Source organism: Stegastes partitus, unplaced genomic scaffold, assembly GCF_000690725.1.
Source record: "Stegastes partitus isolate 25-593 unplaced genomic scaffold, Stegastes_partitus-1.0.2 Scaffold3, whole genome shotgun sequence".
Taxonomy (NCBI): Eukaryota; Metazoa; Chordata; class Actinopteri; family Pomacentridae; genus Stegastes; species Stegastes partitus.
Window position 1 is genome coordinate 1,316,572 of NW_007577734.1, and position 17,462 is coordinate 1,334,033.

The 17,462-nt window shown below is 39.2% G+C and overlaps 1 protein-coding gene across 1 annotated transcript; it reads right to left on the minus strand.

Annotated features, from left to right (window-relative positions):
- Nucleotides 1-5,505: 5,505 nt before the first annotated feature.
- Nucleotides 5,506-9,351, minus strand: LOC103353953 (ATP-sensitive inward rectifier potassium channel 12-like). Its single transcript, XM_008277162.1, has 2 exons — nucleotides 9,260-9,351; nucleotides 5,506-7,141 (listed from the first exon to the last, which is right to left on the minus strand). The coding sequence occupies exons 1-2, from the start codon at nucleotides 9,349-9,351 to the stop codon at nucleotides 5,506-5,508; spliced, it is 1,728 nt and encodes a 575-aa protein (XP_008275384.1).
- Between the last annotated feature and the right edge of the window lie 8,111 nt (nucleotides 9,352-17,462).

Consider the following 17,462-nt stretch of genomic DNA (forward strand, 5'->3'; position numbering starts at 1 on the left):
TGCTAGCCTGTCCGTCTAAAGGTAACAAAAACTGTCCACCTGTAGCTCTAAAGTTCACAAATAAACACATTATGTTTCATCAGTTTAATCTGTACAAAAAGCAAAATATAGTATTGTTGTATGGATGATTTGGTAAGAAGTTTTATTTATTTTTTGAACCTTGATTTAAGCATGAAGTCCTTTAAGATTAAAATCTGTTTTTCATGGAAGACCTGGCCCATGAAGCCACACTGTTATAAAGCCACAAAAGGTTTTAAATCGAGCATGCCAGCAGCTGATTAGGACAAAAGTAAGGCACATTAAAAAAACAAAACAAAACAAAGGATTGACGATATGCAGAACAAAATCCAGTTTAGGAGTAGCGATTGCATTCACCAGTGATACATCTTTTGATCTAAGACAAGATCTCCTGGTATGTTCTGAGAGATATTCCAGGACCACAGAGCAAAGTTGCTAATGTCTAATTACATTAGAATATGCATGGTTCATTTCTAAAGTGGTTTTGCCTTTTTTTTTTTTCTTTTTTTTTTTTACAGCAGAAAATTAAGGAAATAGCAGAAAATGAGTAAGAAGAAGCCCAGTTTAGATGTGAAACGGACAAAATACATACAGAAAGTCTGAAAGGAGATGGTAGATAGACAGAAGATGCAGGAGACAGACAGACAGACAGACAGACAGACAGACAGACAGACAGACAGACGTGTCCAGAAGATGTTTTCTCTGCGCTGGTTCGGTCAGGCTTCCTCAGAGCTTTACTGAGCTGCACACAATGCTCCTCTGTCCCCCCCAGCGAGCTGCTTCACAGCTCCACAACAGACAACAGCTCATTATGGAATCAAAGATCCTCCTGCCTCAGCTCCCAGTGCCTAAATACTGTCCCCTGCTGAGCGCACGCACTGTCACCAGCTCCGGTCGCACAGCCCGAGGCCGCAAACAGCCAGTGAGGCCAGAGAGGGCACCGGGATATACAGGGTGTCACACACATGAAAGCACATGCACACACTCACACACTTAACCTACACAAGGACGAACACATGGCACCTTATTAGGCAGGATCCCAGTCGGCCATCAGCAGCCTTTACAGAGGTCACAGAGGTCGTCCAGCTGCTCTCCCTCTCCGTTGCTGATGACAGGGGAATGTGACGATATGGATAATTAACCGGCATCAGAAAAACAGCCGGACAGAAGGATGGGATGACAGTCGGGAGACAGGCACATTGCAACGATGGAAATTTCTTATTAGAGAGGACGGTAGTTTTCACCTGGTTTGGTCTTGTGAAGGATCGTACATAAGATGCAAGAGGAGCAGCTGGGGGGGGGGGGGCGATTAAAGCGGCAATTATCAATGAAGCTAGTGAGGGATGTTTTTTTGGTGGTGAACAGTCACTTCACTGCAACAAGTGGATTTGAATCTCATGTGTTATGGTGAAACAAAAGTGTTGCATTAACATTTTTTAAAATTTTGACATGTTTGTGTGTTGCAGGTATTTTTTCTTTTCACTTCAAAAATGTATATGTAACATTTCTTGATGCACAGTGAGACTGGCATTGATATCAGTATCAGCCACAATGACTGCTGGCACCCCGACAGCACCTGTCAGGTTAAAAGTGTACAGGTTTGTTCATTGTATTTTAACAGTAGCCAGTTTTCATTGGCCAGCACCATAATTAAAGTAAGCATAATATGCTAATTCAAGTATATAAGGAAACCTATTTTTCTTTGCATGTACTTTACATGGGGGAAAAAATATGTGCTTTTATTGTTGTTGACATTGGCAATTGGGCAAAATAAGTCTGAAAACGTTCCACTCATTTATTCTCAATGTATTTGGTCTAATCTTGCATACAACTGTACCTTGTAGTTACAAATGAACTGCTTCCCAATTTTATGGCTTGTGTCCCTAATAAACAAATCAGGGTCTTCCTGTGACCCTTTTCAACAGGCTCAATAACTCATCAGGGTGTGTGAACTTCCTCAAAAAATAGATTTTTCCCCATAAACCCTTCAAAGCAGCCTTAAAACGATGTATATATATTTTTCAAAGTTCATATTTTTTGTGTTGCAAATTTTTTAATGAACAATGAAAACCTGAAATGAAAGGAAACACTGAAGATCCTGTTCCATCAATAATCTTTTGACCCCCTATAGTTTTCATGTGACTCCCTAGAGTTCCTCTAAGCCACAGATTAGAAACCCTTGTGCTAAATACTCCATTACAAATATATGTCTTCTGCTCCTTAACCATAAATCATCTGTTTACTCACATTTCAAATGTCCTGATGCCTACTTTGGTACAGAGAGTAACCACGCATTAAAAAACCTGCATAGAAAACACTATATTGATCAATATGACAGAATAATTTAGCACTTGATATGATACTGTTTCTCACTGTGGTGTCACTATTTAGCCACATGGTGGAGCCTCCACTTCATCCAGAGACACTCAGTCATCCAACAGCACATCCAGATGGATTTCAGTCCCAACTGACATTTTTTTTTCAACTCTCATTAAATATTTCTCTGTTTGTCTTTGTTATTCCTCTCAAAGCGTTTTCTTTTTCCTTTTTTCTTTTTTTGCCTTTCATCACTGTCTGCCTGTTCTCAGCCTACAGTCTGCTTCCCTCGGTGGGACTTTTGAGTAGAAACCCAAAGAGATAGAAATGAGCAGTGCTTGTGACTAAAGGAGGAAAGTGCTTCCAAAAGGGGATTTATGAGTGTGTTGGATAAGAGCTGAAGGGTTTGTCCTTGTTAACGTGATCACATTAACCCGTCTGGGCGTCCTGAGGCCCCAACAGCATCCGCGTTCAAACCATGTATCCACATGATGTTGTCATGATTATATGGCCACAGAGTTCATTGAGAGTGGAGCACTGTTCAGGAGAGAGGAGCCACTTGTTCTGGGGTGGCTATTTTGTAATGCCACTTTAAATTCCCCTTTCATTGATTTTTAAAATGTATGTAAAACCAAATGACTACTAAATGTAGTTTATTATTTTAGTTTCATTTCAGGTAGATGTTTTATCCATTATTTTGGCACGAATACTTCAGAAACCAGTCAGAAGCTCTACAGCTGCTGAATTGAGCCAAGCCTAACAGATTCAAAATGAACTGATTTAACTGTGGATTGGAAAATGTGTTTTTATTATTTAGCTCCCCTCTGCTGTTTGTATTTCGTTTGAGTCCCATAACTGTGTCTGAGAGAAAAATGAGGTGCCTGAAAACGTCCTTCCACCTTCTGACGGCAACAACAGGTAGTTAAGAAACAGCACCAAGATGAAAACAAATTTAGTTTTTCCAGCCATTCTTAACATCCTTCGTAAATGTTAAGTACACCGTAGAAAGCTAAATCTGTTATGTCACAGGATTTTTTTTATTTTAATTTACAGATTTTTTTCATAGTTTTTGAAATGCATGAAAATATTCGTATAATTCATCCATATAAAAAATAGACAGTGATCTTAATAAAATTAAAAACTTGTAACCATAAATAATTTTTCCTTTTTAAAGGAAAATGATTGTTAAAATTATGCTAATTTAGTCTAATTTTACAAATATATATTTTGGATTAAATAGATGAAATAGTCAAATTCAAGTTTAATACTATGAATGTTTTATTTTCCCCTAAAATTAGATACAATTAGTGACAACAGAAAAAGAAGTGTTGGCTCTGTAACTTTTGATGACAAATATCTTGTATATTCGCAGAAGTTTTTACAACAAAGGTGATGAATTACTGTGTTTTCACCAGTGTATAACACCAATAAGTATTGGTAGTCTGTCAAAATGCATGTTTTATCATTATAATTTATTTGTCTATCATTATTATTTATAGATTATAGGTAATTTTATTGTTTTATGCATATACATAGCCTTCATTAAGCATTAAAAAACAAAAAATACAGATGATTTCATGTAAAATCTATAAATAAGATGGTTATTTCACATTTTCATGTTTTTTTGTTTTTTTGTTTGTTTTACTGTGTAATTCTAAATAACATTAGATATTTACATCTGAATAACAAAAATATCAAAGTAAAACCAACATCCTCAAGTTACTCTGCTTCACTGGGACTGTACATCTGTGGTTTGATCTGATTTGATTGGCAGTAATCTAGGTGTCATTAAAACTGTCATGACTGTCGGCTGCTTCTGGAGCATGATTTAGATAACATCACCTTTTTCCAGCTGAGCTCCGTCCAGTTTAAACTGCACAATTGGACCTTCGTTTCAATAAAAATCCACCCAGAATCAATGAGGAATCAGTTGTACTTAAGACAGTCATGTGCGAAAATGCTTTATAAATATAAACTGTTACTTAGGACTCAGGTATAGTCAAAGTCTATCTACATGAACCTCAGTGAGTTCAAAGAAAAAAGGAATACAGAAAAATCACCTGTGCAACAATGAAAGCAGTTTGTTCATGAGAAGATAAGTTTTCAATTCCTTTAAAGTTCTCAAACATTGTTGAGAGTGATGGTAACACCAGTATGGTCACATCCTCACAATAACAATGCTGATATGCTGATGTTTATCTGATATAAAGTATACAATGTTTAACATTTTAGCACAACACAGCACTAAACTCACAATGTAGCCAATGCTGATGGGGAAGTCCTCATTGGATGAAGGTGAGAGTTACCATGGATGGACAGCAAACCTTAAACTAGTCTGAAAATATGAAACAGAGACTCAGCAGAGACAATTTAAGTTTTAACAGCATATACTGTTGTTTATTAGGTGCTTTGTTCATACAAAACATCATACATTTGCAAAGTGTTTGCATCTATTGATAAAAGTAAAGTGCTTGGTCTTCATCTGCACAGGACTGAATTCTGCTTCATGGTTCTGCATTATACATTTCATTTGTGCTCGGTTACGATTAAGGAATATACTGTGATGAATTTTGAAAAAACAAAAAAGCTTACTTATCAAATGTGAAAAGTAACAGAACTCAGGCAGGAAGACAAAAGTTCAAAATGCGGAAAATAATTTATTTTTACACAGAGAAAACAAGAGTGTTAAAAGTCTGAAGCATTTGTGCTATGCTTCCTTTAAAATAAATAGACGTATATCTCATAAGATTTATCTGTATATGATGTAAAAGTTCAAACAAAAGCATATCATATTTACAAAACGTGAATGGAAATCAAGAACAAAAAGCTTGACTTAACTGTAGGTTGTACACAGGTCATACTGAACAAACAAAAATGCATTTAGGTTTTTACGATAACTCGTGATTACCTGGTCACCATGTCTAAAGTTGATGAGCTGTGCAGTTTATGGATGCTGATGTTACAGCTGAAAGTGTATGTTATCTGAAACCAAAGCAAGTTATGAGCTAAAGCTTTGTGGATTTTTTGATGGCCGAAAAAAAGATCCTTCTCTTCCCCCCACATGTACAGTTTAAGTTGTGTTCTCCATCTTTTATTTTTACACAAGTTCAATACTTTGGTTGGATGCACACAAAGAAAGGAAACAAATGGAAGGGTGGCCATTACCATTGATTAAACTCCTGACTCTCTGCTGATGTATAAAGGTAGGGTGGGCTGTAGTCTGTCAAGACTGATCTGATTCTCTGTGTCCAGAACACATAACATCTCCACAGTCTGCTCCTCCACGAATGTCTCTTTGAAACCCAAGTGAATTTCATCTCTCATCTTTACCTCCCTGTCACTTCTTACGTTCAGGTTCCCCATCTCCTTTTTCACATCCTCCTCATCCTCGTCGTCCCCACAGCACAAAGCTACCTCGTTCTCGTAGCAAAAAGCGCTGGGGGAGTGAGAGCCCAGCAGGCGGGCTGCCCTCAGAGGAAACGATGATGGAGACCGAGAGTAACTTGAGCTGGAGGATGAGGACTGCCCACTACGACCCGTAATCTGGCTCAGTTCCCTGGCACTGCACTGGGGTGTAGATGGCACCTCGTAGGTCTTATGGAAGCGGGAATAATCCACATGGTAGCGGTCACCTTTCTCAAACACCACAGGCTCAAAGCGGTGACCCCAAAGGATCTCCTTGGCCAAGTAGGAGCTACGGGCCTGAGTGGTCATAGCTGTGGCCTCCACCATCCCCTCAAGAATGACCACGATCTCAAAGTCCTCCTTCTGCAAGTCAGTGCGGCTGAGGTTATACAGAGGGCTTGTCTTGTTGATCTCGTGGACCACCACCAGTGGCGACACCAGAAACAGACGATCCAGCCCGTCGTCGTAGCCGACATCAATGTCTGTTTGCTCCAAGGGGAGGTACTCACCCTCTGCCGTCACATGCGGCTTAATGAGCTGAGCACGCACATGGGCCTCAACAATGTGGCTCTTGCGCATGTTTCCCAGTCGCCACATGAGGCACAGCTTTCCGTCTCGCAGAGCGATGACAGCATTATGCGAGAACAGCAAGGTCTGCGCCCGCTTTTTGGGTCGCACCATCTTTGCCATGATGGTGCCAATCATGAAGGAGTCAATAATGCAACCCACGATGGACTGCACCACCACAGTCACCACAGCAACTGGACACTCTTCAGTGACACACCGGAAACCATATCCAATGGTGGTCTGGGTCTCTATGGAGAATAGGAATGCCCCAATGAAACCCTGGATGTGGAGAATACATGGCCGCCATTCATCTTTTACTCCCTCAGTGGTACTCCGAGGATCTCCATCCTTTACAGGGATGCGAATGTCAAAGTCTCCATGAGCGAACCCCACTCCCCAGAAGATCAGGCCAAACAGAAGCCAGGACAGAAGGAAGGTGGTGGTGAAGATGAGCAGCAGGTAGCGCCAGCGTATGTCCACACATGTGGTGAAAATGTCGGCCAGGTATCGTCGTGGCTTGTCCTCCATGTTATTAAAAACCACGTTGCACTGGCCGTTCTTCTTCACAAAGCGGCTGCGCAGACGGCCGGTGCTCAGATCCAGGCCCAGACGACATGAAGGTGAAGCACGGCAGCTGTTATGGACAACAGGTTCATTTGTCACTCTTAGAGTCAAAGCCCCTCTTCCTTCATCACTTCCTGGACAGTCTCCTCCTCCTTCCTCACCTCGCATGCAGGCACCTGACAGAGTCTGCTGAGTCAGAGGACTGTGGCCATTGTGGAGGCCCAGGCTAGAGATCTTCAGGGCATCTTCATCTGTGGAAACGATGCTGTATCTGTTAGAACAAAGAACAGGAAATTAGGACAAAAACAGAGAAAAGCAGCATTATCATTTGTTGATGCTTCTGTATATCTTCCCAGTCATCTAGGTCATGATTATCCTAGGAGCTTCCGTAGAAGGTAACTAGACTTGAATCTTATTGGTACTTGAAGATGTTTCACCTCTCATCCAAAATGCTTCTTCAGTTGTTACAGACTAATGAGGAGCTCCAGATGTACACTATTATCCCCCAAACCAATGACTAATGGCCGATTAATGACCCAAAAGTTGCATGCCTTGAGGTGTGAATGGTTGTGAAACTGCCAGGTTGACTCAAGGTGTCAATTAAGATGAAACTTTCTTGGCAGGTATCTCAAGACTGTATTATAAGTGGCTGATAATTGGTGTTGTAGATCCTCTCCTATGTTTAGAGTTGGCTGTTGTAGTTTAACACTAATAAATTCCTTTACTCCACTAGCAAATCATTTTCTCTGTCCAGAATGTCAACACTGTTGTCCTTCAATGACCCTTATCTTTGGGATGCACATGAGAAGAGCTGGCTCTTCTGTGTTTGCTCATCCACATCAATCAGTTAGAAGTGAAGACGCTTCTTGGACGAGAGGCAAAACGTCTTAAAGAACCAAAAAGAGAAGTCCTGGCACTGACGCCCTTAGAATTTTGGCTGACTTAAATGTTTTTATTGACTGTGGTAGGGTAGGTAATTATGCCAACTTTAGATGAATGACTTACCTAAAACAGTTACAGTAAACAGTTTTATTAAACTAACAAATGTTTTAAAGGGGTTTTAGACACAATGATAATGGCTACAGACATAACATTGTGTTAAAAGAAATTTGGCAAAAAAGTCCCAGCCTCACTTTAGATTTCAACTGACTGGTGTTGACTGACTTGGTAATAAAAAAGATCAGACTGTTTTTTTTAAAAAAAAATGTTTTAGCAAAAACCTATTTTTGACTACAGAGATTGTCTTCTTCTTCTTCTTTTTTTCCAAATTGTATGTATTCACTTCAAAACTTCAATAGAAAAGACTTTTTAGATGAGAACAAACTGATGTGTTTGACCAATGTAATGCTATTTTGGGTAACAATGGATTTGACATCCTCAAATCCAATAAACACCAGGACAAAGACAAAGCTGCTAACATTAGCTTACGCTCCGATAGCATCCAGAGGCAGATTCAACACAGCAGGAAAATCTGCACGGGGACTGTGATAGATATAAATATGGCCTTTTTAAAGACCCAAACTAATTTAGTTTGTTAATGATGCTGTCTGTAGCTGGTTGAGAGATTATTGCTACTGAGCTAGCCAGACATGCTAACAACTGCAGCTTCAGAGCAGGCAAACACTGTTTATTCTATTGCTTTTGTGTTTGCTAGATTTGGGCTACAACAACTTACACAAGTCTCTAAATGCAGCTTTGATACACCTGCTGTACTTAGCTGATGTTGCTAAGCTGCAAGGTATGTTTCTGTGCTACTTTATCAACTTTATTAAAAGAAACTGGTGTCCGTATTTGTATTAACAAATGATCCTGTATTGATTAGTTATATTTAGAGCAACAGTAGCATTGCAAGTTTGTGAAAAAAAATAAAACTAAAACTAAAACTCTTTCTGTAGGAAAATTCAAGCCCTTAATAAATGCTCATCAGTTTCTAACAAACTGTCATCTGTTTAATGAATTTTTCAGCAAAAGTTTGCAAGTCATCCTTATGAAATTGGTAAAGATATTCAACATAATTGATCATACATGGTTGAAAAATGTTAATAAATACTTAATAAATGGGATGATGTCCAGATCCCTTGTTAGAGGTCAATTTGAGGGTCTATCAGATAAAGCCACGTAATTTTGTCCAAAAACCAAAATGTTTTTCAAAATAAAAGCTGATTATTATTCTGTTGCGCATCAGGTAATGATTTTAAAGTTATGAAGAACTTTTAAACCCTTTATAAAAATCAGTTGCTTAGTGAACTGTGCAGTTTTTTTTCTTTCTAATATTGGTACTATTTATGCTAAAGTAAGAAATGAGCATTCTTTCTTAAGTACACAGGAACAGAAAATACTCCGAAGCTGCAGCCATTGACATAGTTTTATTTCCCATCCCATTCCTCACCTGTTGACCCGCACCGCTCCCATGGCACCAGTGATCATCAGGCTGTGTCTGCGAGGGCAGTAATGTAGGTTGGGGCGGGCAGTTCCAACCATTAACGTACTGTTGCTGGACAGGGAGGCAGTATGAGCTCAGGTCTGTCTTGCATTTGTTATCAGCACTGTGTTCTCATGATGCATTTTCTGCAGATTAGAAGGACAAAGAGGACATTTTGTTTAATCATGTGACACATTCAAAAAATCTGAATCAAAGCAATAAAACATAACAAATTATAAAAGATGGCCCACAAAGAATCAATACTAAGATTGTGGCTGAATAGACTTTTTGCTTAGCAAGGCTCCTAACCAACTAAAATGACTGTGGCAGCCATGAAAGGACCTGGTCAACTTCTTTGATTACAAAAAAAAAATGTGCTTGCTTTGTATTTCCCTTAGTATAGGATACACTGAGCATCACTTACAAAATAAAAGGAAACAGTGCTGTTCCAATATTCCTTGCAGGAGCAACATTCACAGTGATGCAACTTCCACGGCAGACCCACATCAGCCTTCCTATAGTTATGTAGATGAGTTTAAGTGCAATCAGCTTCTCTTAAAGTCTTCATTAAATATTTTTCATGGGTTTCCTTGACCTTATGACTTTGTCATTCAAAGTGTTAAGAAAAGACATGGACTGCGACCTTTAATCTAAATGCTAACTTGCTAACTATGGCAGTGTTAACATGCTAATGTTTGCAATTGTGGGCAGTGTTTACCAGGGTCACCTTAGATTAAACTAGCATTGATTATTTTACAAAAAGTACAGGTCAACTGTGGCTGAAGGGAATGTCATTTGTTTTGGAGGTCACAAATCAAAATACCGGACAAAATAATTTTTTGAATTGATTGTAGTAAAAGTAAAGGGTTTATCTAAATTTTGGTTTGGATTTTTCACTGGCACTAAAAGTAGAGTCAGCTAATCAATAAACGCAGAGGGGTTTGTCCTCTGTGGACCATGAATGTCTGTACAACAAATAATTCACTCTGGACCAACCACAGGCAACTTTACCATCCACTGAGCCACACGTCTAGCGTGGCTAAAAACCTGGACCAGAAATCCCTCACTGCAAACTTTGGCCTTGCCCTAATGCACGGAGCAGACCAGACAGTTTTGTGTAATGAAAGCCTATTGATCAGGTCCTTGCTAGTGATTCGCCTTAGGGACCTTCAGGCCAACCAGGGGTGGAAAACCGGACAGGCATTGGAAGGGACAAAGGTTTAAAAAAGAGATGAATCAGTGGTAATCTACTGTTAGAGGAACAATTGATCTGCTGTTTGGCCTGATGACAAGGTTGGAGGGTGATTTCGCTCTGCTTATTATGTCAGCAAGCTGGGAACCAGGAGAACGAAAAAGCACCGGGTTGCATAACCAATAGAAGGACAATCACACGCAATACAAAAGGGCATTACTGGTTTATGTTGTATTGTATGTGGATCACTTTGGCTGACGTGAATTAGCTGACAGGCCTGCATTAATGAAAGGTAGTAATGGATTGTCTTGGGAAAATTTCTGACAACTGCAGTTTAAAAGCTTCCGTTCGATAGTGCTGTCACATCGATGACAAACACAGGCACTGCTACACACTTTTATGCAGATGAGCACACACACACACACACACACACACACACACACACACACACACACACACACACACACACACAAACACACACACACACATGTACAGATTTTGATGGGATTTGGTGTCATGTAATGTGGGCTGTGTACAACCCTAGTGTGTGATGCTTCCAGACTCGTGTTACACCAAGGACAGATGTTGTGAACTGGCTGCTGAGTGGCCGGATGAAGGATGATCTTCGACTGGATAATCCCAAAAAGGTCAGATGATTACATCAGCTCAATAACTCCCCCAGCTGGAGCAAAGCGTCCTCAACCCCGAAATCACAGCCTTTTCTTATAGAGTTCTTAAAGACGCGAGCCAACATGTCGGGTCACTCAGGTCAGGCCTATTGTCAGTGCCAGCAGGCGTCATGTGTGGGATCGGGACAGCACAGCCGAGTTCACATGCCCGCCTGTTTGGAAGGGATTTACAATGGAAAAATCGGAGGGATACTCTGTTGCTGTTATGTAGCTTGGATTAAGTGTAGGTTTTTTTCTTTAAAATTATTTTTTTGCTTGTTCCCACTAATATTAGCTGATTCTAAGGGTAAAGAGAGACACATCACAATTAATTATAATGTTATAGGTGCTTCTGTGTACTTACAATTACCATATTGATGTTTCAAAAAAATTGCATAGCTTTTGAAAGTTTTTTTTTTTTTTTTTTTTTGCAAAGATCCACACTTATTCCAAATAACTGCCAGTCCAGCTCTGTTTTTGTGACTCATGCAGATTTCCTGAATACAAATATGTTTTTGTCATACCAAGCAAAATGCTCTCTAATTCTCAGTTGGAAACATAATAGAAAACAAAATGAAACTCATTTTCAATGTTACTAAGATGGCAGACTACTATTTTATATTTATTTTTTATTTTTTTAAATTGTGAAGGACAATACATTTATATTGTTTAATTTTAGGATATTTAACAGAGTGTACCACATTGGGTAAAGAATGCAGTGCAGTGTTATTTCTAATGAATATTGTATATGTTTGTCTTTATTAGTTTTATTCAAACAAATTTCTAAAATCCACATAATTAATAACACGCCTGGACACACATCTGTTGGACACAATAACATTAATGTAGCAAAATTAAAATACAATAACCCTGTAATATTTACAACATTTGGTGAATTTATTGTTTATTAAATATTACAGTTCCTTTATTTTAAGACAGTTAATATGTACGGATTGAACTGTTGCGTTTTGTCCAAGTTCTGGCAAAAATAAGAGAAACACCTGATAACACTGTGTGATAGTCAAGTGTTGTTACCATGACGACCAGAAACATCTGACAATGTGATGCCCTTTGCCACAACAACACAAACTATGAAGCACAAAAAGTGTTTCTTGACATTGGAAATGGTAATTAGTCAAAGTCCACTTATTAGTTTGGCTTTTGGGACCAAATGGGCAAGACTTCCTAAAAGATGCATCTCCATGATAACCAGGCAACTCCATCTTAAAGAGCTGGTAATCAGCCGGACGTAAGCTCTACTCTAAGTACCTGTTTTTCTAGTCTGCTGTGATTAGTTGTTATGTTGTTAGGCCACAGCTGACACTCCAGAGACAACAGCAATTTGGCAAAACAGACTAAATTAGTGTCTTGGCAGCTGTGGGTCAGGCGGCAGGTTGGGTCGCTGACTAATTATAATTCAATTACGGGCTCTGACCCGTCCAGATGGTCCTGGATGATATGATTTACATTCTTTGAAATTTAGCTATTACCAATTACCAATAAAGCCTTATTAGTAATAAACATGGTAACATAATGCTATGGTACAAATAGTCGGGTGTAATACTGCAGAAAAGTTTATTCAGAAATTTTATTTTGAAAAAACAAACTGTAAAAAAAATAGTAATTCAGTTTCAAGTTCCAAGAAGATACTGTTGATTTTTGATCAAATGTAAGGTACTTTTTTTTTTTTTTTTTTTTTACAAATTTCTTTAAGTAAAAATCTTGTAAATATAACAGAGCATGGATGTTGTTGTTTTTTTTTTTAAAAAGTATATCCATATTATATATTACATGTATAATTCAAATATAGTTATAAATTATAACGGCGCCCCTATAGCTCACCGAGTTGAGCAGGCGACCCATGAACAGGGGCTATAGTTCCCAGTGCAGCGGTCGTGAGTTCGAGTCTGGCTCATGACCCTTTGCTGCAGGTCTCTCCCCACTCTTCTCCCCCCTCACTCTCTCACTATCCTGGCTAATAAAGGCAAAAAGGCCAGGAGAAAAAAATAAAAATAAACTATATATATATATATTTTTATAAATTATAAGCAACATATTTCAAAATATATGGATTGTAGTAAACTTGAATTTACCAGTTTTATCTGTTAAACAAAATACAAATATTTGTCAATTTATAGTTAACTTTGCAAAAGTATTTTAACCGTCTGTTTATGTTAAAAACAAAAAAAAGTTTTTATGATTATTTACACATAACTTTTTGATGTTATTTTACATTAGACATTTATTTTTGTAATTTATTAATATTTGCCTGTATTTAAAAAAAAATACAAAAAATACAAAAAGTAAAATGAAATTTTAAAAATCTTTTAAATTACCTTTTTCTACTTGCACTGTAGGGTTATTGGCTATAATTATGGTCATCATTACCACAGTAATTTACCAGTTTTAGTTTCATAGCTCTTAGCTGATGACCGTCCTTCACATGTTCTAGACTCATTGACAAAAGAAATGCTCTAAACTCACATGTCTTTGCAATTTGTTGGAGAAAATCTTTTTTTAAATCGCTGTCAGTCAGATACAGCTGGAGCGGCAGCAGTTACCTAACAATGAAACAACCAATCACAGCAACATGTTCCTCCTGCTGATCCAATCTAACAACAACCATCCTCAACTCGTGAAAAAACTGCACAGTGGAACATGGATTTTTACAAGTTTTTTTTTTCAACAAGAAATGTCTCTGACATTATCTCAAGCCAAGCTTAGTAAATGTGACATTCCTTGACGGACTGTTGTAATTGCCTACACTAAATTTAATTGGTTTTGTGTTATTGTTTTGTTCACTTTACAATGTCAGTGACCCATGAAAGACCGAGCTCAATTGTTTGTTTGCCTCCTCAGTGAAACTTTGTCTACACTGTACCTTCTGTGATTAAAGACCAAAGGAATGGCAGTGTGTTGAAGCTAAGAGTAGATTTATATGTTTTTATCTGTAGAAGAACACACTTTGATTTTACTTATTCCAGTGATTGTGAACATTTGTCTGGCTAAACCTTCAATGACTTCATTAACTCAATATTGCCACCAGTGCCGCCAACTGTTGTCAGTCTGTACCTGGCCCTTTTTCCCAGCTGACAGGAGTCCTGGGAGAGAGTTGCAGTAATTAATCATGATCATAGTTGCTGTATTAACCATCTCCATAGGAACGCCTCTCCTCTCTCATGTGTGTGTAATGATGGTTTATCATGTAAGACAGGAGGAGATAGGAGAACCATTCACAATGTAACTCACAGAGAAGCACCGAAGCTCAACAAGGATAATCGTCGATACACAACTAAGCTCTACAAGATTCTTATTCTTATTCTTATTCTTATTCTTATTCTTATTCTTATTCTTATTATTATTATTATTAATAATAATAATAATAATAATAATAATAATAATAATAATACATGTGTATTAAAGACTCCGAAAGGGACGCTCGTGTCTGATGTAGCGCTGAATAAAGCTATGTAAGAGGAAATAACCTGACATATTTCAGATTATAATCTCATACACAGGAAGGGATGTAGGAAGCCCTCGTCAAATACCAGATTACTATATCCTCTAATCTCCCGATTCCAAACAGCAATACGAAAGGTGGATGGTAGCTGTTGCTTGACCTGGCTTAAGCCCTTTTGTGTAATCTGAGATCTGATGGCATGAGAAGGGCGGGCGGAGAGGGGAGGGATGAGAAAGAAAGAAAGAAAGAAAGAAAGAAAGAAAGAAAGAAAGAAAGAAAGAAAGAAAGAAAGAAAGAAAGAAAGAAAGAAGCGTTGACAAAATGAAAGTCAGGGGTTTTACAGGTGTGATGTCGTTCATGTTGGACAGTGTGAGAAAAGATACAGATTAAGATGAAGAGATTATGATGTCAGAGGATGTTACTACAACGTGTAATGCCATTTGCAGAAAAGGGGAAGATTTACACACACGTCAAAAGCATGGTATATGAAAAAATAAAAAAAACAATCAACATTTTTTTCCCCCTCTTCCTAGTGGAAATTCTTTACAACTGCTTTTGGGAGGGACACTTTTCTTTCTTTTTCTGACTGGAACTGTCCTTCAGTGGTTCCAGTCTTTCCTCGCAGGTAGGGCTGAGTATGTGGCCCTGGGGGATACAAGATCGAGGCCCCACACAGTCACCTGTGGGGTTCATCAGGGGTCTGTTCTGGGCCCCACCTTATTGACCATCTACATGCTCCCCCTGGGTCACATCATCAGCAAGCATAGTATTTCCTTCCATTGCTATGCCGATGATACTCACCTCTACCTGCAGACTGATCCCACCTCCTCGATGGCCACCATATGAAATCTCCCCTCCTGCTGGAGGAGACAAGGGCGTGGATGACACAAAACTTTCTTCAGCTTAATAGCACTAAAACTGAAGCCATTCTTGTTGGCACCCCTCACCAACTCCAGTCCTCCTCCATTGCAACTTTTTCCCTCTCAGGCCGCTGCATCCCTCTCTCCACCTCTGTGAAAAACCTAGGGGTCATTTTTGACCCCAATCTTGCATTTAATCATCATATCCACCACCTCTGTAAAGTTTCATTTTTCCACCTTAGAAACATTTCCAAGCTACGCCCCTTCCTCTCCCTCAGTGATGCTGAGAGGCTGGTCCACGCCTTTGTCTCCTCCAGGCTGGACTACTGTAATGCCCTCCTCGTTGGGATCCTGGGTAGAAGCCTGCAGAAGCTTCAGTACATCCAGAACTACGCTGCCCGGATCCTGACGAGGAGGTGCAAATATGATCATATCACCCCCATACTGCGGTCCCTCCACTGGCTCCCTGTCTGTTGGAGGATAGAATATAAAATTTGCCTGCTGACCTTCCAGTGTCTGCATGGCCATGTCCCGGTTTACCTGACAGAGCTGTTGACTCCACGCATCACCACTCGATGTCTCCGGTCCTCTGACTCAAACCTCCTTTTCCCACCAAGGACTAGACTGAGCACAATGGGGGACAGGTCTTTTCAGGCTGCTGCTCCACAGCTGTGGAACGCCCTGCCTGAACACCTGAGGACTCCACAGTCTGTGGAGTCTTTTAAGAAGCACCTGAAAAGGTTTTTATTTACCAAAGTTTTTAGTATAGACAATGTATGATTATCATGTTTCTCTTTTCTTTTGTATTGTTTTTAACTCTGTAGCACTTTGAGATTTTGTTTAAAATGTAAAGTGCGTTATAGATAAAATGTATTATTATTATTATTATTATTATTATTATTATTATTATTGTTTTCCTCACTTTTTGTTGTATTTCTGCACAAGATGCTCGTAAAGGAAAGAAGCCTACACATCCCTGAGAACAGCTTCAATTAGTCGTCTCACCTTCCAAATGCATGTGTTGTTAACGGAGTTCTATCAGTTCAAAACAAAACAGATTTCCATCTTTGTCCGTCCCTGCATGAGGGAGTCATAAAATGCCAATCAATGGTTCATGCAGTGTAACCAGAAGTTATGACGGGGCAGTTTGCAAACTAAGCAGCAGCTGTGACGTGCGTTTGTTGCATTGAGGCCACAGGAGCTGTCCAGTGCTGAAAATCAATCCAAAGCCTGCAGGAATAATCGACAGCAGGGAGGAAGAGGAGGAGGGTGGGAGGGCAGAGCGCGAGAGCTGAATACTACTCTAACCTTGAAAATGATTTCGGCTTTTAAAATCTTTTCCTCTATCTGTTTATGCTCTTCGCGTTTTTTACAGTCGACTTACTCAGCAGCAAGAGCGTTTTGTTTAAGTATTGATTGTATTTTCTGAGTAGTTAAGTAATTACTTAGTTATAACAGTTGGGGGTGAACTGGGAAACTATGGGAAGGAATTACCGAGGTCACAGCTTCTTGTAGTACAAATCTGAAATCTGCAGCTTTATGTTTGACTTAAGAAAGTCAAAAATTTGGGTGTTGAAACTTAATTAGGACACTTTTAATCATAACAAAATAAACACACCTTTTTGTGGCAGAATTTTTTTTTCCCATGCAGGGCCAACAGACATCATCAAAAGTAAAAATAGGAAGCTGTAAACACTCACCTCTGTGTTACTGTGTTACTCACTTGAAGAGTAACAGTGGTTTCATCCTCAGAGAAAGATGCTTGATTAGATTAACGTTGCTGCAGCTTGCTCCTCTTCTCTTCCTTGTTTCTTTCAACAGACAAACACCTTTTTCATGAATCTGCTCCCAGATTTCTCCTGTGCAAACTTGTACATGTCTCCAACCTGAGCGTTGTCTTGTTGCTCCATAGTAGCTGAGCGGAGTCGCTGCTGCCTGGTGGTTGTGCAGCTGCCCTGATCTCTGCTGGTGAGTGTGTGTGTGTATGTGT